Below are 26628 nucleotides of genomic sequence, written 5' to 3'. Positions count from 1 at the left end.
ATATATTGAGATTTACCTCGCCATCTGCCAAACTTCTCCCCAAGTTGTTTCATCCACTGTAAGGCTGAATTCATTATTCCCTGCGCCATAAATATACTGAGGAAATGTTACCAGCAAGGCAAAGTACAGCATAACTTCCTGAATGAGATTAGATTTCTTGGCCTTACTAAGGAGTAGGCGTGCCATCATTTATTTTGAGAAATGTACTGTATATTGTGCTGTAAGAGGCAGCAAAACATCCTTTCATTTTATAGTTACAGTAATAAAACTCTCCACAGTGTGAACAGTGGTTACATGAGCCTCAAAATCAGCCACAACTCAGCCCTGAGCAGAGTGACTGTCCTCTACTGACCAATCAGACTGCAGTGTTCACAGCTCCACCTTTTAGTACCAGATCTGTGTGCTAGGTACCCCAACAGAGGGGGGACCAAACATGGGGACATGAACTGAACTGTACTGCCTGGTGGAAATGGGGCTTTGGATTGCTACCTTAGAAATATGCCTGTGTTCAAATGTGCCTCTGAAATGGCAAACCCTTCTCCATCATGTTTTTCTTTTCTTTTTTGTAAAGTAGCCATTTTATGTTATAAAATATATGCCTACTCTCCATAAACTATAAATATCCATCTATCCATTCATTTTCAACTGTGTATCCAAAGCTGGGTCGCAGGGGCAGCAGGCTGAGCAAAGTATTTCATACATCCCTCTCCACAGCTACACTTCCCAGCTCCTCCTGGGGGATCCCGAGGTGTTCCCAGGCCCAGTGAGATATGTAATACATTTAAATACCTCCAGCGTGTTCTTGGTCTGCCCCGGGGCCTCTCACCAGTTGGACGTGCCTGGAACCTCTAACAGGAGGATCCTGATCAGATGCCCAAACCACCTCAACTGACCCCTTTCAACATGAAGGAGCAGCGGCTCTACTCCGAGCTCCCTCTGAATGTCCGAGCTCCTTACCCTATCTCTAAGGCTGAGCCCAGCCACCTCTCGAAGGAAATTAATTTCAGCTGCTTGTATCCACGATCTCTAATAAATAACCTATAAAAACTTTACAATGTAATGAATTATTCCTTATTTCCATTTTTTGTTTTTTTTTAGAGATTAGTTTAAAGGTTTAGGGGAGTTTCCAGATGTGGTGAGTTGCACTGGATGCCCCTGATTTGCATAAAGTAGCCTAGACCTTAAATTCATGCGAGAGTGAACAACATGCTGCCCATCTCTCAAGATGAAATGCAGACATTTTCAAAAAAAAAAAAAAGCAAACTCCAGGCAGTTCATCTCTCATTTATTTGCAGTTAGTTTAAACAAAAAAGACTCAAATTATCAGAGACAGACGAGTCAGTTATACATGCATATACACTCACGCATGTTGTGAAATGTGCTTTGACATTACAATAGATATCAGCATGTCACAACAACTTGCAGTGTTTTATTGATGCTGTAAATACAACATGGCCACAGAGGGCGGGAGGACATCTCATGAGGGACATCGAGGGAGGGTCTTCACATGTGACATCAGGTTATAAGAGATTCTCAGGAAAAGATCATTGTAGCTAAAACAGGCTCCGCAGGCCCCGCGGCAGCATGTCATCTATCACTGAATATCAACACTAACCCTACTTTACAAACAGAGTATCAACAGTATTAAGATTTGGTAAAAATAAAATGTGCAGTCTTTGCTCAGAAGAGCAGGTCACATCCCAGGAAGAAGTAAGGTCTTTTGTGATAGAAATGTCCTTGTGGTCTGTAGTGGGCGATGTTTCCATCCAGGTACAGCGAAATAGGTCCTTATTGATGATTTCTAGTACATTAAATAATGAATAAAAATTAAGACACTACATATATCAGATCAGTGGTCCCCTGTGGGCTGAAAAAACCCTTTCAACACATTTAACGCACTTGGAAATGCATTATCATGAAACTACAAAAAAACAGCTATACAATATCTTGACCTAACAGTGATTACAAATCACTGAAAATTAAAAATAATAATATTAATAATACATTCTATCAGTCTGGGTTGAGGGCTTAAATTTGGGGTAGTTCAATATATTTACAGCAGGGGGCAGGATGTGACACATCGATGAGTGTAGACTGTACGTGTGACTGCACCTTTCAGCCGACAGCACATTTACACATTTATCTCCAGAGTGGTATCCAGTCACTCCCAACGAGTTTTTGCAGTTTGATAAATACAAAAAAATATCATTCAGTCTTTTGTGCTTGAATATTTAAAGAGTTGCAGCTTTAGGAAAATGCCAAATTCATTTACAAGGTTAATATAAGGCATGATAATAATATAGCAACAGTGTGGCCTTTCCTGGTTTGACTATCCCTTTGTGTGAAAACCCGCTAAATGTAAATTTTAAATGTGCCAGTGACAGTTTAGGTAATCCCTGGAGCGGCTGGGAGGATATAAGGCAGGCTAAGAGTCAGTCAGTAAAGCTGTCGCCTCCACAACTGTCACTGTGGTGCCCTTGGGCAAGTCGCTGGCGCTGCTTTCCAGAGTAATCAAGAAGCTGAAAATTCCTACTTGAGCCAAAGCCAAATGCAGAGACAACCTAAAGGCATGCTATGCAGGATTCTCCTACAAAAAAATCAATATATTGACTCATACAGAGGTAATCAGTCTCAGTCAGCACTTATGACACACTAGCAGTGTGTGGTGGTGTCTGTACCTTCAGAGAACCTGTCCTCTGCCTTTATTTTCTTTTTTTAAATCATTCAACCATTTTTTCCTCACATGGAAATATACAAGGTACAACCCTAGTGAAATGTGATCCATCAGCTCCTTTAACTTCTGCACTGTAATTTAGACCTTATTGTTTCTTCTTCTACATCGTTGGCTGCTGCTTTATAATTGTCCATGTTTCAGGATGGTCCTGGTAATCCATGGTTTCTGGTTGTGAAAGTGTCCGAACATCCGACCTCAATAAGACAGCCACATGGTCACAAGGGCAGTGCTGCACTGCAGCAACCTCGGTGATCCGCAGCAGGAACAGGACTGCATTTCACATTCCCACAGACACACCGGTCCTTATTCACCATAAAGCGCGTCCTGGTTGAATGGCAGTTTCCAGGATTTAGCCAAGTTTTGGTGAAATCAACAGATATTACAGTTCCTGATATCCCGTAGGATGCGGCACGTCGAGATCGTCTAGTATATAGCCATATAACAATGGCTATCATGGATGCTAGTTCAGCTGGTGCCATCTTCTCCATCTTTCCTCAATGTTTACTAATGTCTACATTTGGAAATCTCAAATTGGCAGTTAGCATCTAGCTAGAAGTCGGCAAAGGGAGAGTTTACAGACTGTTGAACTGATTTCCACATCCCAACTCTCACACAAAAAGCACCACCAACACTTCCAAAATAGATATTAGAGCATACATTTAGCTCAACTTCAGCAGAGCTGACAGAGACGCAACTAACAACATCTGCACCCACGTCTCATATTTTCCTCTTATTTTAGTTTCTTTAGAAAATTTCTGGGGTCAACCTTCAGGGGTGAGGTTGAGCCACACACACAGAGCAGAGAAGCCAAGCAGACAGGGTGTAGCATGCGCTTCAGTTGAATTCCCACAAAATCTGGCAATACAGCACCGCCCTGCAGGGTTGTGCTGAGTTGTGGGTTTTTATTTGTGCTTTAGATCAATAAGAACATAACGTTTCATTTTCTAATTCACTGCTTTGTTCTCGTTAACGCCGCTCCCTCTCATCATTCACTCTCTAGCATACTTGACCTCGAGGAGGACTGGCCAAGTTTGAATGTTGTGTTTGCAAACAGTAAGCGATTAATCCTGCATAGCATGCCTTTAAGTTAGGGTCTCAATGGGAAATAATTCTCAATCCTATTTGTTTCAAGATGCAGCTTGTAGCATGATGGCACACACTGTATGCACATACATGTACCACTACATGTGACTTTAAAAATGAGTACATTAGGATCACTTTTCAGTGCACGACATTAAATCTATAAGAACACCTGTCATAAATTTTTACACCCAGCAAAACCCTCTAATAAATACAGCTGAGCATCTTAACAATATACAAAGGTGTGAATGGCTTTTATGGTTTTAATCAGTGAAACAGAAAACTAGACATCTTCTGGGCTCTTTAAAGCTGAATAAGCCAACATTTCCCATTGGTGGTTCAAAAGTGTTCAAAAGCTGGACTGATGAAGAATTGTGTCATAAGTTATAGGAATTTCTCTGTAAGGTCAGTTTGTCAATGATCCAAATGAACACATGAGGCAAAAGATTAAATGATGGAGTCTCTTGATCGCTTGCAGTTAGTTAATCCTGCATTAACTGATTTTGTGGCCCCTAGGGGGCAGCAGATGCACGCTGAAAACACAACACTGATGTTATCACTTATTACGTTGATATGGCAAACTTGTTAGCAAACATGTCACACACCCAGCAGACACAGAGGAACATGAGCATTCATTTAGAGTCCTGTTGATTATAGCAGCTAATCATTTAAAATATTAACCACTATGTGTAGTGTAACACCCCTAATGGTGGTTTTATAAAGCCCCGTTTCCACCAAACACTTTCAGTATGGTACCTTTGGAACCAGAAGTAACCCTTAAGACATGGTACCTAGACCCTAGCGCTTTCATGTGTGCGGCGTTTTTGTCACTCACTGCTCCGTAAAGCACTCACTGTATTTCCTCATTACAGGTGACACAGATGGCAGTCTGCACCTCATTTATCATCCACAGAATGGCGACATTTTCAGAACAAAATACAACAGGCTGCAGTGACAGTCTCTCTCCATGGGATATTTAAAAATAGCAGGTTTGTGTATTTAGTCATTCTAAGGCAAGCTCAGGGGTTTAGTGTTGCTGTAGCCCACAGGAACGACGCTCCGCTTTTTTTTTTCTCTGAGTGAAGATTAGAATAAATGCAGTTCACATAATACGGATGAAATTAATATATATAAAAGGTTGAAGATCCACTCATTACTAAAAGTGTCTGTCATATACAAACTAAAATAATGGTCGAAGTTGTCACAGTGAAATTTAAGGTGTGTTGATGGATTCACATCGTCAACTCATGCATTGAGTGACATTACAAGTTAATGTTCCACCTTAAAAGTCGCAGCCAGTCGGCCCAGTGAATTCTTTTTCTCAGACTCCAGCCGCTGCATGAGGCAACGAAACATCCTTTCATTTTATAGTTACAGTAATAAAACTCCCCACAGTGTGAACAGTGGTTACATGAGCCTCAAAACCAGCAACAACTCAGCCCTGAGCAGAGTGACCGTCCTCTACTGACCAATCAGACTGCAGTGTTCACAGCTCCACCTTTTAGCACCAGATCTGTGTGCTAGGTACCCCAACAGAGGGGGACCAAACATGGGGACAGCAGGGAACAGTTTCATTGGTACCATCCACAACTATTCACAGTGGAAACGTAAAACGGAGCTTCAGGTGACAATATGACAATGATGTGTTTTCAGCTTTTTCTGCTGCAGCGTCAAGAGATACTTTAGAGGGTTTTTAAATTTTATTTTACAGTTCCATATGTGGAAAATATGTCTCTCTATACCCAATCCCAGAGTTTGATAGGTGTGTAACAGGACACACAGTGAGTATTTACAGTACAGCATCTCAGCGCAGTGAGATGCAGCATGACATCACTTTGTATTTACGCTGTAAATCTCGCCAATCGCAGCTTTAAGAATTCCAGTTCATTGGAATGAATATCAATAATGTGACTTGTGCTTTCCAGGACTAACGCCACTGTTAGGCAGTTTGTTCTACTCAAAATGTAACAAGTGTAACAATGAGCACAATGATGCTCGTATACAAGAGAATAGTACAATTCAGGCCGCTTGACACAGAAGGTCTTCCAAAACCTCCATCCCAACAACCAAAGCACATGTGCTTGACCATGTTGCATATAAAAAAAAAGTATATCAATAAATTCCTGGATTTAATTGTGCTAAAAAACAGGCCTATCTGAGCTTTACACATCGATGACAAGAGGGAGAATCTCCTTTTGTGTTGCATCTCACCAGTAAGATATCAGGAGGAAATTCTTCTCTCAAGGACGGTTTGGACGGAGTCTTCAATACAGAAGCTGCATTCAGTTCCCGGGGGAGAGGCGGCAGGTAATGGTGGAATAAGCATGATTCATTAGCTTGCAGGCGGGGTTTGGCACTGTTTTCTCAGACGTCCTGAATGACGATCTCATTGATGAGGATTTTCTTTCCCAGAGTCAAATGAAGCAAATGGCTTGTTCCTTTCAAATACAGTACATCCAATAAATAATGTGTTGAGTATTGTCAAATTGCTTGCTGCAGTTTTGGTTCATGTCTGTTGTAAAATGTGTTGCCTGAACATGAGAAAAGTGTTAAAAGAGTTTTAATGTGAAGAAACTCTAATGTATGTTTCACGTTGTTTCTGCAAATAATCCTAAACAGCATGAACACAGCAAAGCTCTGCTGATTAATAAAAACCTACCATGTGTTTATGGATAACTGTCCTAACCTCTAACAGCTAGCTTTAAGCAGCTGATTAACTTATTTACAGTTTGTATACAGTTGCTGTGTTTGCGCTTGGTTTCATTCCCACCCAGCAGCGAGCGGTTTAGGAGCAGTTTGCGTGTGAAACGGGCCGGGAGCGGGGCTGTAGCGGGCTGTGACTGGCTGCCGAGTTGTCCTGGTTGTGGTGGTCCCGTGCTGCAAGCCTTTTGCCCTGCTCCTCCTTCATGAAGAGCTCCACCATGAGGATCTTCTCCTTGTGGATCTGGAGGCTGATGTCTTTGGGGATGTCCGGGATTAGCCAGTCCACAAAGTCGCTCATAAGCATCACAACGTTCTGGATGGGACAGAGGAAACACAGAGCAGGTCAGAACACCTCAGACACCACAGATTTTCTAGCCTAAAGCACGACTATGTTACTTTGCTGAACTGTGCCTGTGTTGCCATCGTGTTTTGCTTTATCGCTTAATGATAGAATGTTTATCTGGAACATGCTGAAATTTACTGGAACAGTGGCAGAAGAAGAGAAGAGTCACCAACGCATCTACACAGTAAGCTATCTAAAGTTTGCAAGCATCACAGCCCAGTCACCACAAGACAACGTTGGCACTGTATGTTTTCACAAACCACAGTCATGTCACATTTGTACACTTCTGTACAGGTTTCATACCTATCAAGTCAACTTTTCTAAAGGAACATAGTTCAGACGACACGTATATGAGCTGACTTTCTCTACAGGAGGAGGAGAGGATGGTTGAGAATTTCCAGAATTTGAATTTCCAGACATCTGCTTGTAACCACACAATAGCAGACCGCTGTCTAACACTGCCTGCGTGAGCAGTGTGTGACAGCCGAACTGCTGCAGCTCGCACATGTGCAATGTTCACACAGACAGCGTTGCAGCTGCGGCACCGCTGCAGCACTGCTGCAGAGCTGCCTGCTGCTGCAACTACTGAATTTCCACAATCTATAACCACAGTCATTAACACAGTCATGCAAATATTTCACAATAAAAAGCCTTTTGTCCACAAAAAAGGAATCCTGCCCAGAGGAACGTTGTCAGAAGGCTTTTATTATGAAGTGGAAACAGGATGTGTTCAGTTAATAATAGATATTGATAGTTTTTCATGTCTGTGAGTGATCTAGACACTGAAAGTAGTGAAAGCTGGAATGATATTAGTATAGTTATAAAAAAATATCACATTTCAAATGTCTTTTTTTAGTGAAACTGTGCACATCACATGGAAAAAAGAGGCCAGATTCCTGATCTCTAGATGTTCTGCAACCCAGCAGTGCTGCTCACTCTCGCACTTTGGCTGCTCTAATCTGTTAGTACATGCACTGAAAAAGATACAAAGTTGTGACGCACACCCACTGCTCAAGCAGACCACAATGAACAAAAGCAGGTATTTTTTTATGGACATGTCAGGACATTTCCTGCCGAGATCGTGGCTACAAAAGCAGGTATTTGAAGCCAAACCATGATCTTTTCTTAACCTCAACCAAATGGTTATTGTGCATAAACACAACCACAACACTGTCATAACAGAAAAGAAAAGCTGCGGCACAACTGCTACGTATGAAACATACACATGTAACATATCTGTGGTTTACAGAAAGGTACAATGCCAACATTTATTCTGATGATTTTGTTATACATCAGCTAACATTAACCATCATAAGCTACTGATCGTACCACTCCATGAGTCTATATATCGTCTTATTGCGTGATATTGCATAAATGGTGTTATTCCCTAATTTTAAAGGCTGCATCACAGTTAAGTGATATAACTCTATCAACTTACCAGGCTTTTCTATATGTTTTAATGCTTGCCTTAATCCACTCAGTCATTATATCCACATTATTGATGATTACTGATCAAAGTCTCATTGTATTAATATTTTCTGGAGAAAAAAAAACAATGGTCATCCCTACAACTTTGTCGCATCATTTGAAATGCTTTCTAGGAGATTTAAAAATATTGAGATATATATTGTGTATTAACATATGGCTGAAAAATATTGTGATATAACTTTCAGGACATATCACCCAGCCCTCCAAATTTTTTTTTAAGTCACTTTTTACCACATTTACAGCAATATTTGAAATATGTTACATGGCACAGTTAAATCTAAATGTTAAATCTAAATGTTAAATCTTGAGTTTATATTTAACATTTCGATTTATATTTAACATTTAGATTTAACATTTCGATTTAACATTTCGATTTATATTTAACATTTAGATTTAACATTTAATATTTAGATTTAACATTTAGATTTAGATTTAACATTTAGCATTTGGATTTAACATTTAGATTTAGATTTAACATTTAGATTTAACATTTAGCATTTGGATTTAACATTTAGATTTAGATTTAATATTTAGATTTAACATTTTGATTAAACATTTAACATTTACATTTAACATTTAGATTTAGATTTAACATTTACATTTGACTGTGACATTATATTTAACGTATTTCAAGTATTGCTATAAATGTGGTAAAATGTTTTTTTAAATGTAGTTTGAAGCTAAATGTGGCAAAATGTTGCAGTTAATTTCAGAGTGAGCCACTTCACAGACGGCACCCCATAGAATAAGCAGGTGAAAGTTTCCTTTAACAGGTCTTGTGACTGTAAATTGATCAAATCAGTCAAATCAGGAAATTCAGTCCAATGTAGAAGAAGCAAACAGCCACAGGTCACGTTCAAGCTGCTCCTCTCAAACACCTCCTCACAGGCAAGTCTACAGAGCCTCCTTCATTACATTTCCACTCAATGAACTACATCACTCAGAGGCCATGAATTCATTAAATATGAATGAGTTGTTTGCACTTTTGTTTGCTTTGCCCACATAAAATATGAATGGCTAAAGTGAACGACATGCCTGTTTGAGAGCATGTGGAGGCACGCAGTGTGTGTGCTCTAATATTAATTAACAGTGTGTTGTTTCAAACCTGAAAGACAACAACGAAGGCGAGACGAGCAGACAGAACAGCCCAGAACTCCTTAGAGAGTTCATATGGTGTGCTGGACGAGGGAGGCTCTCTGTAGTCCTTATATCTGGAGATAGAAAGACGAGATTTATTCAATTTTATGCTTTACAGTTTGACAGATGTCCATTTTTAAAGTGCTCTACATTAAAATAATCAGTAACACATGATGACACTGTACGACAGTAGATGAAATATGGTTGTATTAGAGAGATAAATATAAATATATCAGCAGACATATCACGTGCACCTGGCTGTGAAGTGAAATCTTACCTGCAGACATCCACCTTGTAGCCCAGGTGGAACGGCTGGAGAGGGGCCGTGCCCGGCTGAAAGTCACTGACATTGAAGTAAGACAGGGTGTGATTGACGAAGCCGTGCATGGAGCCGTCAGGGCTGTACATGTACTGGTAGACGAGCCGTGGGATGAAGTCCGAGGTGAAGGAGATGACAAAGGCCTGGAGGAGAGAGAAGCGCGTATTTGCTGAATGTCATCATGCAATCAAATGAACAGCTTCGACTATGACTCCTTCCTGGTTCCTCGATTTACAGGAAAAAGAACTCCATAGAGGCGACACAATTTTTACAGGCAACATTTACATTTTCATTTCTTGAGACATGTTTTGGAAGTACAATTAAACAGTGACTGTAAAGATACGAGACTTACATTAACGATGACTGCTACCTTGCTGAGGCCTCTCAAGAGGTTGTACCAGATACCTGCAGAAAGACAGAGACACAGTCAGCTACCAGGGTTTCAATCAGACCCAAGAGTGAGTTTGGATTAATGATTTTCATGGGGAGAGATTGGTGAAGTTCCAGAGGGAGTGGGCGGCTATGAAAAGGCTCTGTAGCCTGAGGTCCTGGCCCTGAGTGGTAGCAGGTCGGTGAGGTAGGAGGGCTTTGTGAGCGAGGAGGAGAACCCAGAAGGCTCTGGAGGACGGGTGACGTGATCCAAGAGCGGGAATAGGTGAGCAATTGAGCAGTAGAGTTCTGAGTTTATTTAGGACTCTGGATGATGGACCATACAGAATGCTGTAGCAGCAGTCAGTCCAAGATGTCATGATGGCATGGATCAGAGTTTCGGCGAGATATGCTGGAGACGTGCTGTGTTTTTCAGCCATAAAAAGGCAGCTCTGGTTATTTGATTTGACTTCGAAGTACCGTATGCCCCAACATGTACATCCTTAAGCAGAGGCTGAGCTGGAAGCTAAAGAGGACAGAGTGTTTGCAGTCAGGGCCCTGAGGCTCTGGAACAATCAGAGTCAGTTTTGTTTTTTAAATATGTTCTTAAAACATACTTTTATCAGAGAGCCTTTCCTGATTTGCCTTGACTTTGACCTTTGAACTTCCTTTCTTTCCTCAGTTTTTATGAACCAAATTGTTTTTTATCTGTATATTTTATAACCTGTTAGTCTTGCTTGCCACCACTAGACGGCACAAGCACATCTGTAAATAGACTGTGCTGTACTGTAGGAATGTTGGTTAACCATTAACTGCCCTTTAATATTACTGCTGACCAGTAATCCTTATGATAATTGCTGTATCATAGGCAACTGGACTTGCTTGAGTTTCTTGAAGACATTTCACCTCTCATCCTCATTAGAAGTCTCTTGGATGAGAGGTGAAACGTCTTCAAGAAACTCCAGCAAGTCCAGTTGTCTACGATGTACCACTTGGGATTACCATGACTTGGATGACTGAGAATCTTCACAGAGCTGCTGACCAGTACCACAGGTTCTGACGCTGATTCCCTGTGGACACTCTGGTCTGACCACAGCACACATGTGTGAGCCTTGGTGCCTGTACCTCCTCTCTAAAACTAAAGCAGATTATGCATTTGCTGAGCCGAGACTCTAGAACAACTTTGCTGCAGACATGAGGATCGTTGTGTCAGTAACTTCCTTTAAATCTCTGCTTTACAAACTCATTTATTCTCTAAACTCTCTGTGATGTACTGATCATTTTTTCTCAGTCAATGATTGTTTGTTGATTGTGATGCACTTAGTCACTTTGCTTTGAAAGTGCTACACAAATAAAGGCTATAATTAGTGTTATGATTTAAAAGGCACCAGAGGTCTGGTGCATTTAAGGACACTCTGTGTTTAGAGTCATTATGTTGGTACCCTCAGTTCAAGTCTGAACAAGCAGTATTTACATGCCTGTATGTATGTCAAAACTTGTCTGAGGTAGATTAGTCTATAATACAGAGAGTCCACGCAGAGTGAGGTGAAGACCAGTTTGAACATAGAACTAACTGTATATCATTTCTCCTTCTTGTTTGGGCTTTTCTCCTGGATTTTTTTCACCCTTATGAAGTTGATGTAGCTGAAATCATCCAGGGGAGTTAACACCTACCGATGTCTTTGGCTTTGCAAGCGATCGGCCTGCGCAGCTCCATGACAAACTTCTTGGCATCCAGGCGAATCTCGATGATGTTATTCAGGAGAGCGAAGAGCGGAGCCAGAGGAAAGGAGGCCACGAAAAGAGTCACCATCCCGAACTGGATGACTAAAGACACAGACAAGAAATTAGCAGAAGTTACTGGATGTGCACATGCTTTGCTTTTAAAAGGGAAACTGGGTGAAATGTATGAGGCCAAAAAGCTGTTTGAATGCTCCACTGCTGCTGTGTACATGTAAAATAACCTAAAAATCTACTTCATTTCTGCTGTGCACATGTTCAGATGAGTATCTCTGAAGAGTTATAGTTTTCCTGATGGAAAAGATGGAGCGACTGTGCAGCTGGGCTGATGAGATATGCAGGTTGGAGCTCTGAGAGCTGCAGCCGAGGTGGAAATCTCAGGTAAACTAAAGCTGCATTCATTTCTCTGGTCACTCGGGAGCAGCACAACACACTAAAAACACACATTTTATCACCCTTTAAAGGAATCAGTTGCCCACTGACACATCCAGCTGACACAGAGCAACATAAATATTCCTTTGGAGTCGTGTTTCTGGAACGATGATGAGAAATCTCCAGCAGCCAGATATTTCCACGCTTGTCATAATGATACAGTTTTATGAGGTTGTTGAGGCTCTCCCTTGGAGAGGCAATCAAGAAAAAAATAGTGACTACAGAGAGAGTGATGTTGAATTTGTTATCTCGGAACATTGAAGTAATAATGTTGAAGAATTTAATTTAAATAATGCCTGTTATAAGTCATTACGTAGCGCTAAATGGGTAGCACAATGGTGACTAAGCCTATGGCCGCCTGATGAAAGCCGCTGCATTTGCATTATTACCAAGTGGCTTTCTCTGGCAACATTCATTCATTCATTCATTTTCCATAACCGCTTACCCTGTCAGGGGTTGCGTGGGGGCTGGAGCCTATCCTAGCTGACACTGGCCAGACTAACACAGGGCTGACACATAGAGACGCTCACTCTCACATTCACACCTATGGACAATCTAGAGTCACCAGTTAAACAGCATGTCTTTGGACTGTGGGAGGAAGCTGGAGCACCTGGAGAAAGCCCGCGCTGACACAGGGAGAACATACAGACTCCAGGCCCTGTCAGTCCAGGGTTCAAGATGGCAGCCATCTCTGCCAAGTCAATCTGCAGCCGATCCCGAAACAAAAGTGGACAAGGTCCAAAACCTGATCACATTTTATGGTCGGAACTTGTTTGTTTTTTGAGATTGGGACGTTATTATTGTTGACAATGTTCAGTTTTTTTCTACTTATCGGGTTCTACTGATCCCAAATAGCTAGGAAAAATTAAAAATGCATACGAAACAAAGGTTCGGCTCTCAGGAGGATTTGCCAGTTTTTCACATGCGTGAAAACCTGTTAAAAATAGGCGATAGATGCTGTATGCCTTTTCTTTTCTTTTTCTGGTGTGTCGTGTTTGATGTCACAAACCCCTCTGGAAACAAGTTTAGTAAACAAAGCAGTATATACGCCAGTGAAAATGTTAGAGTAGAGGTGGGTTGTTACAGTAGTAGTTGCAGAAAGAAAAAAAAAAACTCTATTAGGAGCTGTGCCTTGCCAAAATAAATCAAAACCTATATGACTGGACCATGTGGGAATTCAATTTCAAAGGACAGACACAGGAAGCGGCCACGCTCAGCAGTCGGACAGGAGTCAGGAGTAGGGCTTCATTGTTTTATGTAGCTAACATGTGCTTGGTTTTCACAGTTTGCAAGTTGAGTCGTCTGCAGAGTTGGTGCTAAATGTCTGTGGGTTTGTCACTATGAGTCCTTTCACGACTCCTTTCACTTCACACGCAGACATTTGATCCACTTTCAGCTTATATCCAATGACAGTGGCTAAAAATATCCATGACATTTTCAAATACTGTATTTACATGATCATTTTGTGTTTACGACTGAAATAATGCAGAAGACAGTCGATCAATACTCATTAGTTTGAAAGGTTGAATGATCGATATGTTCATATACTATAACTCACACAGGCACAGAACAGTTTGTCACACCTGTCTGACCCCGAATTACTACAATCAATGCCGAGCCATTTGAGAAGTGATTTGTTTTGCTCTGTTTAGACAAGAGGGTGGAGTCAGGGCTTACTGAACCTGTCATTCATTTTTGTGGCTGGGACACCTTATACACTCTGCATCTGTCTTGATCCAGGGTTTTTAGTTTTTACTCTAATCTTTAGGATTTTGTTTGTCAGATTTTCTGTTTGTATTCTACCTTGTTTCATGTTTGTTCATGTTCAAGCTGTTTCCTGTTGTATTTTGTAGATTCACTCCTTCGTTACTCCGTTTATTTCCTGCTTTGTTCTTTGGGCCTTTCACTCCCTCTTAGTCTCAGAGTGTCGCTCCGTTTGTGGTCACCTTCACAGCTGAGCGGTAGGGGATAAATACAGGCAAGATGTGGAACAACCTTCTCTCTATTTGGTGGACAGAGGAACTGTCGTAACTTTTCGTAACCATGAAGAGGAATAAAACTCAATCCAAGTTTATGTTTTTCATAATAAAGAAAAATAAAACTTTCTCCCATTCTTTATTCTTCATATGTACTTGTAGAACTTGTATTTAATCTGTATGTGCTGGCTCACTGTCAGTGGGTTTTATAACTCACTTCCACTCATAGCTTGTTGGTTTAGGGTTGGTGCTCGATGTGGGAGACCCAGTGAGAGTGGGTAGGGAGAGGGTGTTGGGGGTAGTTTGGGCAAGGCCCTTTGTCAGCTCCCCCCTGATTAGTTTCACTCACCTGTTCTTAGTTCTTCTTCAATTAGCGCCATTCCCTCGTTTACCCAGCTACACACTGTGTTAGCCTCTTTGGTCCTTCCCTGCTCCTGATTTTTTCCTAATCAGCTCCCTCCCTGTTCTTCTGCCTCATCAGTTTATTCCCCTAACCTAAGCATCTCTGCCCTTCTTCTCTTCTTCTACATTTCATCCCCTCATCATCTGACTAGTTTATATAAAAGCCCTGATTTTCAGTTAGTTCAGTCTTTGTTGGAGCCTTGATTTGGTTGCGTGATGCTCATTTGCTGGTTCCTGGAATAAAGAGTGATCTTTCTGAGCTCCTGTGGTCTGCTGTCTCCTGTGTTTGGGTCCACCTTCTCTACACCACATCTTGTGCAATGCTCAGTGTGCACTGAATCTGTGATTTGTGTGATGCAGCGGTTGGATTTACACTGTCCATCAGAGAGTTAGTTATGCAAGACTGGTCACAGCTAAAGATGGAATGCAGCTACTGAAGCAACCTTTCTTCTTAATGATATTGATCAAGGACATGAGGAAATAAGAGGGTTGACACAATAGTGCTGGGATAAGCCTCCCCCAATTTTGTTCTATAGATCTCCTTCCCTTGTGAGCTCAACTGCTTAATAACATAGATCCAAAAAGAGTAATTACACGACCGCAACAGTCACGAGCTCCGAGCAGCTAAATTAAAGCAGGCACTTTAATCTGCTTAGCTTTAATAAACACACATGTAGAAAAATCTGTGGTGCACATGAAGATCTATCTGAGGTTTCCACACCACCGATTGATAATCTGCGAGCTGTGAAATTGGGTTTTAATTTAATTAGAGGTCACCACAGTGTACCTCAACATGGACATTAGTTTGCATTTCAGCTCTCAAGGATATGTGTGCTATCTAACAAATAGTGCTGAAAGGAGCTGACATTTGCGATGTCAAGCAAAGGCCCGGCACGACGCAGGAGCAACTTTACACAGGAGTGTGTTTGTTGGTACAGAGAAACTGAGCATTAAGATAATTGTTTCAAAGTGCTCGCAGCCATTATGCTTATTAATTTTGACCTCAACATGAGGTGCTCTGCAAAGGTTAGGGTGTTAAAGAGATTGATATTAACACAGAGCGCGAGCACTTCTTCGGGATCTATTTTGGAATCTGAACAGAAGACACCAGTCTGACACAACAGACGAGGATCAGGACCTTTGCTGTTAGCAATCACAAGACAAGCTGGAAAATGCATTACTGAGGAGGACGAGCAGCATCAATAAGGATAAAACACAGACGTGGTTATATTAAATGTTCAGCACATGATTAAATCACTAAAGCCAAAAGTCTGAATGACGTTCAATAACCTGTGCAGACCAAACAAAACACAACAGAGCAGCAGTGTGTATGTCAGCACAACCTGTTCTCATTCGGCAGTTTGATCAGTGGATGTCAGCATCTGATTCCAATGCACAAGGTGCAATGCACTGGCCTTTCAACTAGTGAGATGGATCGGTAGTTTGGTGCTGAGCCGGGCGATTGTGGTGAAGAGAGAGCTGAGCCAGAAGGCAAAGCTTTCGATTTACTGGTCCATCTACGCCCCAACCCTCACCTATGGTCATGAGCTCTGGGTAGTGACCCAAAGAATGAGATTGCGAATACAAGTGACCGAAATGAGGTGGCTGGGCTCAGCCTTAGAGATGGGGTCAGGAACACAGACATCCGGAGGGAGGTCGGAGTAGAGCCGCTGCTCCTTCACTTGGAAAGGGGTCAGTTGAGGTGGTTTAGGCATCCGCCTTCCGTTAGAGGTGTTACAGGCATCTCCCACAGGTGGGAAGCCCTGGGGCAGACCCAGAACACGCTGGAGGGATTACATATCTCATCTGGCCTGGGAACGCCACAGGATCCCCCAGATCACACCAAAGTGTATCGTGAAAGTCGAATGTTCAACTTGAAGCATTCTCAGTTGACTGAAGGTACTCTGACAAATGATTTGAATCTCCGACGTTCAAGGGGACGCCCGAGTAACAAGTGGACATTAATGCGCCAGGAAAGCTAGTGCTTGAGGGTTACCTAGAGGATCATAGTTTGAAGCGTGAGGCCACTGACCAAGCTGCTGTATTTGAGGAACTGAGTGAGAATGTGTTGGTTGTGTACGTTAAAGCATTTGTTTACAGCTGCGTCATGTTTAGACTCACTCATCTCCATGTACTCGGGGCTGAGGCCAACAAAAGGACCCAGGATGTGGTCTCTCTCGTGGGGTAGCAGGGTTTTGTTCAGCGCCTCCTCTTGCTTTGAGTCCAAAGTCGACTTTCTCCTCCGGAGCAGTTTCTTCAGCTTTCTGTAAACACCAACAACCGAGGATGGAAATAAGACATTTAGACTTTTCACTGGGGCCTAATGTTTGCTGGTAGAGTCCAGATTTTGCCTTAGTCATTAGTTCAAGGTCCACACAGTTTAAAATATTCATCATCATACTTGCGTTTAGCCATGTTGTTGAGCCAGTTTGCTGTCTCTGTTAAGTTGTTATCTGTTAGTCACTCACTCTACAGCAGAAAAAAGCACTTCAAAATAAAAGCTCTGTGCTGGATATTCACTTTACTTCAAAATTAAGTACATTTTCTAGAAACTTGACACATTCATGAGTCACTTGCGGTCCATTCAGAATGGACCCGTGACCCACCAGTTGGGAACACTGCTCTAATTGACCTCAGTCCAGCTAGCTAAAACAAATGCAGTCTAATAAATCAGTCCTGCAAGAAATCCTCTGTGATGAAGGTTCTGATGTCAAGTTTGGGGCTTTTAGAGCTGTTGAACTGTATTGCATTATATGGATAATTGTTTCTGTTATTTAGCCTACCCTATCTGATATGAATGGGGTGGACAAAATAATAAAAACACCTCTCTGTTTAAGTCAATATAGTACAATTCATTTTTGGATATCAATCATTTAGATATCTGTAATTGTTGGACTCATATTAGGTATATTAATTATACTATATTGACTTAAACACCTCTCTGTTTAAGTCAATATAGTACAATTAATTTTTGGATATCAATCATTTGGATATCTGTAATTGTTGGACTCATATTAGGTATATTAATTATGTCTGTGCCACTGTATAGAACTGTGCTTTTGGTGGACCATGTGATAAAGAGGAAGAACCAAACATACAGTACAATAAACTGAGGAACTTCCATTACAGTGTACTGAAAGGACAAAGCAAGACAGAGAAAATTGCAGGCTGACAGAGTTCATCAAGGTGTTGTCTAGTTCGCAGGTAAGTGTGTCTGAAAACCAGACAGTCATTTAAATGATTCCTCTCAGGCGCAAGAACAACTGAGTGGGTGTGCATAATTTGTTCTGTGGCTCACCGAACCCACGTATTGTGATCTACGCTGAACTGTTGTTCAGCTTGTGTTCTGTGTGTTAGACGGTGTACGTTCTGCACTCACGGTATGCCAACCTCAAACAGGTTGTTCTGGATGAGCTGCTTGCCCAGCATGGTGATACACAACTGGATGCACAGCTCCATGAGGCAGCCGGCATGGGCACACTGGAGAGAGAGAAGTTAACAAGAGTAAGAAAGTGACAGGAATCAAACCAAGGCAGAAGAGCATGGAGGGAGGGAGGGGGTGAAGGGGTGAAGAGTTGACAGTGGGATGTGGAAAGTGCAAGCAAGAAAAACAAACCACTGTGACTTTATGTAAGAATACACAGGCAAAAGCTACATGCCTACTAAAAACAAAATTGTACAAAAAATTATTTAAAGGTGCAGTGTGTGGGATTTCAAGGGGATATTGGCAGAAATGTAAAATAATGACTCATTACCTTAGAATGAGCCGTTTATATCTACACAGGGAGCGGGTCTTTGTTAACGGAGATGGTCATCATGTTGCACTGCCATGTTTCTCCAGTAGAACAGACAAACCAAACACTAGCTCTAGATAGGGCCATTCAAGTTTTCACATTGGCCACCATAGTTAGGAACCCCTCCAGGCGAAACATTGATTTTTTTTAGATGTGACACTGCTTTATTCAGTGTTTTTATTGCTTTAAATCACCTGGAGTCTCATTTAAAAAACAATGCGTAGGGTCCATACTAAAGATGTACGTATGGACAATAGCCAAAAATGGTGTGCGCCCAAAAATATTTGACAATTTCTACGATCAGGCCTCCACCTCACCATCTGTATCACCAATTTCCTGTTTCCAAAATGTTCATAAGTATGGGTCAAAGTTTCTACCATCAAATCTGTTTTTATAGATCACAACTTTTGTGTGGGAAGTGGCGTACGCCTCTTTCAGGCCTCGTTTTGTGCGTATGCAATGTTTATAAATGAGACCCCTGGTCTGTTTGTTTTCTGTGGACAATTTGGCTACAGGTAAAAACCTCCTGATCATGTGGATCTTAAGTTATCAGAGAAAAAAGATGAGCACAGATTAGCAGGTGCTAGGCTAACGGCTCACCTCGACATGCATTGCAAACATTAGCCCTTTTTAAACAGGAATTGTGTAAATTTGCAGGAAAGCAAAATCAGTCTTTTTTCAGCACTGGCAGTATAAAAACAAAATCAGGGAGTGCAGCAAAATGCTGTCTACCTACTTTTGTTTATACAGAATGCGCCTTTTTTGGGGCAATGGGGGGTGTAAGCAAGTAACAAAAGGTGTAGCTCAGCGTGTGACGTAAACAGTGACGTGGGAGGGAAGCCGCGGCTGGTCAGTCCTTTTCGGCAATTTTCTCGTAAGTCAGCCCGTCCTTCACCGTCCCCGTCATCTGACGGTTAATGGCCTCTTTGTTTGCGAGGGCAAGGATGGCGCGCAATTCCTGGTCTCCCCAGTTGCTCATCTTTACAGTGTCTGTCAGGTTTGCGCTTCCCTCTTGCTACTAGCTGCTCGCTAATTCCTGCTATCAACTGTTTCCTGTTTATCCACCGCCAGTGGGTCACACGTGCGCCGTCATCAGCAGCTTCTCCCACAAGTCTTCAACAGCCCCTCCCGTTGCAGAAGGCCGCCTCAGTCTGTTTAAACTAAAAGGGTTCCACCAATATGTCTACCCTACGAGGCGGAAAATTGGGCACCTCGGATCAACTCGCCAATCCGGCTCTGTGTGTCTAAACGCTCGCAGCTTGCCGGCAAAACGGCCCAACATTCGTGGAAAATCTGGCAGTGTAAAACGGGCTACTGATTTACAGTGCCGTGCACATTTTGTGGGGCAGGTGCTCAAAGGGAAAAAAGGGCATCCCTTCCTCAAAAAAAAAAATGCATGCAGATTTCTTTTAGTTTGCTGCAAAGCGTGCCCTGCCAGGAGGTTTCTATGTGTCTGCCGGCACCAGAAGAGCTCTTGAGACTTAAGTACATTCGAGCACAGAAATGAGCAGCGGAAATGTCTGTCTGAGGTGTCTCAAGATCTGTACTACATCAATATCAAACATCCAGCAGCTGCTACACATACACCTTTGACATTTATAATTTATTTATAACAGGCAACAACAAACAGTGCCATACTGTGTAGACTTCAGTAGTCTATACAATAAATAACCATTTACGGTCAACAAATCTTTACACAAAATTAAAAAAAAACACTGTTCTATGAATAAATAAAAATAATCCGCAAACCAATCTACCCTACAAACTACAAATAGGCCTGTGTTTAATTACAGCAATCAGGCTAAAAGTGTGTTCTGCCCTCCTCTTCTCACTTTATTCTCCTCTTCTCTCCTTTATAAATAGTCACACACTAGTTGTTATAATTATCTAGATGTGGATGCTGCTCTGTAGGGCGCTCAATTTGTGTTCGTTAACTGGGGTGGCTCTGACGGGGGAGGTTAAAGAGGGAGGGGCAGGGACATACAACACACATTTAATTGAGAATGGATGCCATGAGTCAAATTTAAAACCGAAAAGATGTAAAATGATGAAAAGAAACAGAAAAAAATGTCTTGCAAAAGAGCTCTTATTTAGTCAGAGGGCAAAAGGGCAGGTGCTTGAGCATCACCTGGGGTCTATCTGTGCACGTGCCTGCTGATTTATAATGTCAAACTGCTTAATTCAGTGTTTCCACCTTTCAATTTGCAATCCTCACTGCTAGAAATCTTCTGAAATCTTACACACTGTCTTATTAATCAAATTGTGCACTGAAAAAGTGAAATTAAAAGATCCTTTAACGATGGAATTGCACTCTGATGTGTGTGCTCTCAAACTCAGCTCACAAACAGTCTGCTGAGTCACTTCTTGCATCCTGGGCAGATCAGATATCCTCTGCCTCGTAAAGCTAAGTGCAAATGCATCTCAGAAGCATTCAAGACAGCTTGTGGTGTGGTGTACAGACATTGACCTCCTCCTCCTCCTCCTCAACATCACCAAGATGAAGCAGCTCATCTTTGACACCAGGCGCTACAATAAATTCACCACACCCCGTTGCCTCACCTCCATCAACGGCCAATCAGTGGATATGGTGGAGAGCTTTAAGTACCTCTTCATCATCCTGGACAATACACTGAGCTTTGCTCACCACACCGCAGACATCCGTAAACACTGGCAACTAAATATCAATGCCAACTGCAAACTAAGGGCTCTCACAGTCAAACCCCACCTCCTGCTCCCTCTGTATCAAAACGTTATTGAACCCATCCTCCTGCACTTCTCTATCTGCTGTCACCATGCTCACCCTCGCTGATAGAAACAAGCTCCTGAAATTAACCAATATATCTTCTAAATAACTGGCCTCCCCAGCCCTTAATGACACTGTCACCCAGCCCCTGCTTCATCCTCCTCCCCTCCCCACATACACCTTTCTGCTGTCACTCACTACATGACCAAATGTGTATTAATCCACTGCTGAAAATAGTCCCAAACAAATGCACTATTTCTTCCTATCCGAGTAATGTTTGTTAAAAACTGCAGTATTATATGGTAGCACAATGTATTTTTAACATTTATGTCATGAGTAGGAAGCAGTGGGCTGAGTGCCACCGACAGGAAAGTGGGAAACTATTGAGAAACAGACTAATGCAGCTAAAAATGATAAAATAACAGCCTTAACCTTGAAGTGGCACTCTGTTTAGTGTGAATTACCTCTTCCATTCTGTACGATCCAACGACGTACAAGTAGTTTCCAGGCCGTCCAACGAGCCTGTGAAGCAAACACAAGCATCACATGTTGTACGTGAGACGAAGAAATCAGTTTACTATATCATCATGTACACATACTCACGGTACAGTGTTTTAGATATACGTGTCGACCAAATGGCAGCAATTGATGCAGGTATTTGAAGTATTGATGACCCACAGAAGTTTGATTTAACATAAAAATGTACAAAAAAAGAGAAACAGGAAGTCATTGTTTTACCTGCCCCTGAAAAAGGCCAAATAGACGATGGGTGTGAAAGCATTGACAAACTTCAGGATGAAGGTTTTGAAGATGAGGCGCTCCTCGAAGCTCTTCTCTGTCTTTGGAACCTCTGAAAAAAAAAAAAAAAAACAATGCATGACTTCACTGATTCACATACACTTTGCCATCCAGTTCATCCAGTAGCATTAATACCTATAATAAAAGACTTTATATATCTTATTCATTTTCTGTAACCGCTTATCCTGTTGAGGGTCGTGGCGGGGCTGGAGCCTATCCCAGCTGACATTGGGCGAGAGGCGGGGTTCACCCTGGACAGGTCACCAGACTATCACAGGGCTGACACATAGAGACAGACAACCATTCACACTCACATTCACACCTACGGACAATTTAGAGTCACCAATTAACCTGCATGTCTTTGGGCTGTCGGAGGAAACTGGAGTACCTGGAGGAAACCCATGATGACACGGGGAGAACATGCAAACTCTGCACAGAAGGGCTCCCCCACCCTGGGTTCGAACCAGGATCCCTCTTGCTGTGACTGACTTTGTAGTATTATACAACTTTAATATATTTTGTAAAAGACTGCTGCAACTTTCAGTAAACTGAAAATAGTGTCACGGTTTGATGTCCGGCTGTAAGTCATTTATGTGTTTTTATTTTCATTTCTATTACTTAATTGCATCCTATTTACAAGTGCCACTAACAACAACAAATATGTCTCCTGGTGAGGTACAGTGTGTGTGTACTATCTCTTTTCATTTTGTAATAACACCATTAAAATGTTAAACTGTGTCATTACAAAACGCAGCATGACAGTCCAACAATTAGTGAAGAGTCTTAAATTCAGCAAACTGACAAAGTAATGTCAACAATATAATATTATTTCTGATTTGAATTGACACACTGGTCACACCAGACCAAGTAAGGCTGCAGCAGCAAAACCCCTGAGTGTAGTGAAATGGCCGACTGTGATTAATTTCTTATTATTTCAACTTCAACAAAGTTGTGCTTTAAATTGCCTCGGATTATTTTTTATGCAGAGTGGTGTATTGAGGTAGCGTCCATTTCTTATGCAAACTGATAAATACTTAAAGATGCCTTCCAGATGTGTTTTGAAGGCATATAATATACTTAGAATAATGACTGGTGTCTGATTTGGTTTTTCCACAAAAGTTTTCCAACAAAACTGAAACAAAAACAAAAAGAGTACATCTCCTTCTTCTCCCTAAATGAAGAAGAATCTATGGATATGAAAATACTTTTTGTTTCACTCAAACTTCTTTCTGTCATGCCCTGTTGCAGAAGCCGAAATAAGCGTACGCCCCACAATTTTTCGTTTTCACTTTTAATAATTGGGAACAAAGGGGTGCCTACAGCTCACTTTCTAGAGCAGGTGCCCCATGTACAAAGGCTGTGTACCTGCCACAGTTGCTGTGGGTTCAATTCCAACCCACAGCCCTCTGCTGCATGCCATTCCCCCCTCTCTCCCCTACACAATAGCTGTCAAATAATAGCAAAAAGCCCCAAAAATATCTTTTAAAAAAATAAAAACATTTATTGATTTTTTCCCTACATGAATCAAACTCATTCATCTTTCTTTGATTCCATAATTTTCCCCCAGTTGTCCACACCACATCTGCAGCGGAAAAATGTATTGTCAGTGCTTGTTACCTGAATGCAAACATTCCTGTAAGGTTTATACAAGACTGATTAGTTTCCAAAGAAGCTGTGATGTCACAAAATCCTGCTGGAACATGCCATATGGATTGTTTTATCATGTTTATCTGTTCTATAGACACCACATCTATTGCATGTCTGTCCTGGGAGACGGATCCCTCTTCAACTGTTCTTTCTTAGGGTGGTATCTAATTGTTTTTATATCCTCAAACCTTCCTGAAATTTCACTTTGGTATATGGTATGTGACGGTATGGGTGTGCGGTGCTGAAAAAAGTAATATTCCCAAAACTATTTTTCTTTATTAAACCGAGAAATACAACTTTACACCTTCTGAACTCTTGTTCCTCTCGGTCACTGAGCCTGGCCTTATTGCCTCACTAGGCTCGTTCAAGATGAGCCAGGATTGCGCAGATTCGATCACTGGCGATCGCTGCACAATGCACACCGGTTAGTTTTGTGTCCGACTTCATCCCAACTTGTTCTGACATAATACAAAAGTGGATGGCGGTAATCTCGTGAGAGCACAGCGGCCGCAGTTTTAAGACCCTGGACATGATGGGAAACGCCTGGCTCTCACCTGATCTATTTTTTTCCTTTTTATACCTTATAGTCAGACACAACATATTTAGCCTGTGTAGTTGAGGCAACAGGTCTGCTCTGCAGCAGCAAACTGATATGATCCTGATTTACATGAGAGTTCATGAAAAATGGAGGTTGAACCATGAATATAAATCCCAGATTGCTTGTAAAATAAGTTAACAAATTAAAATTGATCATGATTAAAACAATTGGAGACTGAGAACAAACTGATATATGAGTCTGACAATATTTTAATAAATCAGCATCATATCAGACAGGATGTGAGTGTTTATGTAACTTCCTGTACAGACTGAAGGCTGCTGGAAACTGTTGGGAAGTTGTCCAACTTCACCGAGGCTTTTTGTCACCGCCTGCTGCTGCAGCCGCCTGATCTCGTCTACTTTCCAGGCGAGGTGCAGTTCATATCTAATGAGCCTAACAACTCACACTTACACACCACTCACCCAGCCTAGTTCCTACCATTATTTTCCCCACTAAGAGGGACAGAGGGACGTCATATGTTGTAAAGCCATCTGATGCAAATTGTGATTTGTGATACTGGTTTATGTAAATGAAATTAAACTGAAGTGAATTGAACATGCTCGTGTTAATCGGAGAAACTTTTCCTTCAGCAGAAGAATGTGAAAACAATCTGCAAAAACAAAGATATGAGCTTCGTATCTTAACACAAAAAAATTTAATTAATTGCCATAATAAAATCTATAACTGATGTCTAGTTAGTGGATCAATCATGCCTTTAGGGGGGTCAACAGTGACATGTGCCTTACCCAGTGTGGTGAGCCAGCGGGCGATGGCGGCGTAGATTTCATCTAAGATGATGATGACGATGAGGTTGATGATGGCGGCGGTGGTTTTGACGGTGGCTCTGATGTTGGACCGTGCTGCAGGGTAGGTGCTCATATGCAGCGCAGCCTTAATGCTAATCCGGTACAGGATGACCCCGAAGACGATGACAAACGTCAAAAGGATCTAAAAATAACGACAAGGAGCAGAAGAGCCACAAAGTGTCAGTGCAGGTGAGACATATTAAAAAGCCTATTGGTTGAACTCTGTACTTTAATATTGTCAGTTATACATTTACACCTTTACTCTCATATAGTGTATTTGAGTCTGTATTGTAGGTTATATAACAAAGTTAAAGTCCAGGATGTTGAAACTTGCCACACGTCTTTACAGGTGTTGTATACAATGAGAAAAATAAGGGCAGCTGTTCTGACACGCATTGTTACCACAGCCTGTATTTACTAAACCGATGCATCTGTGTGCATAGCAACAACTTCTGCTGCACGACAGCCTCCTGCTGTCCAACCAACCCCCAACAAGTCCTGACAAATCTGCGTTTGGGTCAGGTTTGTTATGTAAAATTTTTGGCTTGCTTCAGATTCAGTTTTCGTTACTTTTAAATGTAATTTATTAAGAAATTGCTCTCTCTGTTTTTCTGCCTTTCTTCTCTGTGTATGTGTGTGTGTTCCAAGTTGGACCCGCCGTGGGCGGCTGGAAAAGAACGAGGCTGACCCACTGTATGTGTTGAATTTGCCTGGCAGGCGAACGGCCACGAATGAATGAAACAAAGCAAAGAGCTGCGAAAGGGAAAATTTTTCCAGCAAATCAGGGATGTCTTCTTCTTTGTTGGAGGATTATGACACTGAGCGGACATTTTCAGCTCACAGCTGAGGCCTATAGTTTATCATGTTAAGATGCCACAGAGTGAGTGAGGGCACTGCTGCTGAGCATGCGACTTCAAAGAATAAGGAATAACATATGTAACATTGGTTCGAATTACTATTGGGGTTTTTAAATTTGTGGTCAGGTTTTAAAGATTTCACACGCAAAATGGCCCCTTATATATGAATACCACCGCTTGTTATGTTAAATTTGTCAAGAAAAATTTGATTTTCTTGATTGCCATCATGGTGAACAAAGAATCCAAAAAAGGTGAACATTCTTCATGAATTAAAGTTCATGGGGACCACGTTTAAAAACAGCAAAACTACCATAAAACTGCAATTAAAAGCCTAGTCCCTTTTACTAGCTGGGTGTGGCTACACATTTTAACAAAAGCCCTTTTCCACTGCAGGAAGTTTTATCATTTGCCCGGGACCTTGGCACGTTTCCACAAAATTAACTGGGGAAAAAAACTTTTCCTCAGCCCCAAACTTTCCCTGAAAAAAGTACCTAGTAGGGAGATATGACTTTTCAGATTCCCCCAGAATTCTTGAGGGGCGGGGGCCGCGGGGCTGTGTGCTGAAGAACGCTGATTGGTGGAACACACACTTGCAGCGTTCCGCACTTCCGTGCCAGTGTGGCTGCAAACTCTATTTCATTCCTACAAGCTTCACTTCATTT

At 41.7% G+C, this 26628-nt stretch overlaps 1 protein-coding gene across 2 annotated transcripts in view; it reads right to left on the bottom strand.

Annotated features, from left to right (window-relative positions):
• Positions 1 to 4877: 4877 nt before the first annotated feature.
• Positions 4878 to 26628, bottom strand: part of LOC117258307 (anoctamin-1) — a 118563-nt gene continuing 96812 nt past the window's right edge. For both annotated transcript variants that reach the window (XM_078173727.1, XM_033629099.2), the window contains exons 16-25: positions 25050 to 25251; positions 21999 to 22110; positions 21725 to 21782; positions 18103 to 18203; positions 16845 to 16987; positions 11848 to 12000; positions 10157 to 10209; positions 9763 to 9947; positions 9454 to 9559; positions 4878 to 6830 (exon numbers count right to left, since the gene is read on the bottom strand). In XM_078173727.1, coding sequence (XP_078029853.1) covers positions 6600 to 6830; positions 9454 to 9559; positions 9763 to 9947; positions 10157 to 10209; positions 11848 to 12000; positions 16845 to 16987; positions 18103 to 18203; positions 21725 to 21782; positions 21999 to 22110; positions 25050 to 25251 — 1344 coding nt within the window. In that variant the 3' untranslated portion in view covers positions 4878 to 6599. The remainder of the gene's footprint in view (positions 6831 to 9453; positions 9560 to 9762; positions 9948 to 10156; positions 10210 to 11847; positions 12001 to 16844; positions 16988 to 18102; positions 18204 to 21724; positions 21783 to 21998; positions 22111 to 25049; positions 25252 to 26628) is intronic.

Source organism: Epinephelus lanceolatus, chromosome 2, assembly GCF_041903045.1.
Source record: "Epinephelus lanceolatus isolate andai-2023 chromosome 2, ASM4190304v1, whole genome shotgun sequence".
NCBI lineage: Eukaryota > Metazoa > Chordata > Actinopteri > Perciformes > Serranidae > Epinephelus > Epinephelus lanceolatus.
Note: the sequence above shows the minus strand (reverse complement) of the source record. Positions and strands in the feature narration are given on the sequence as shown.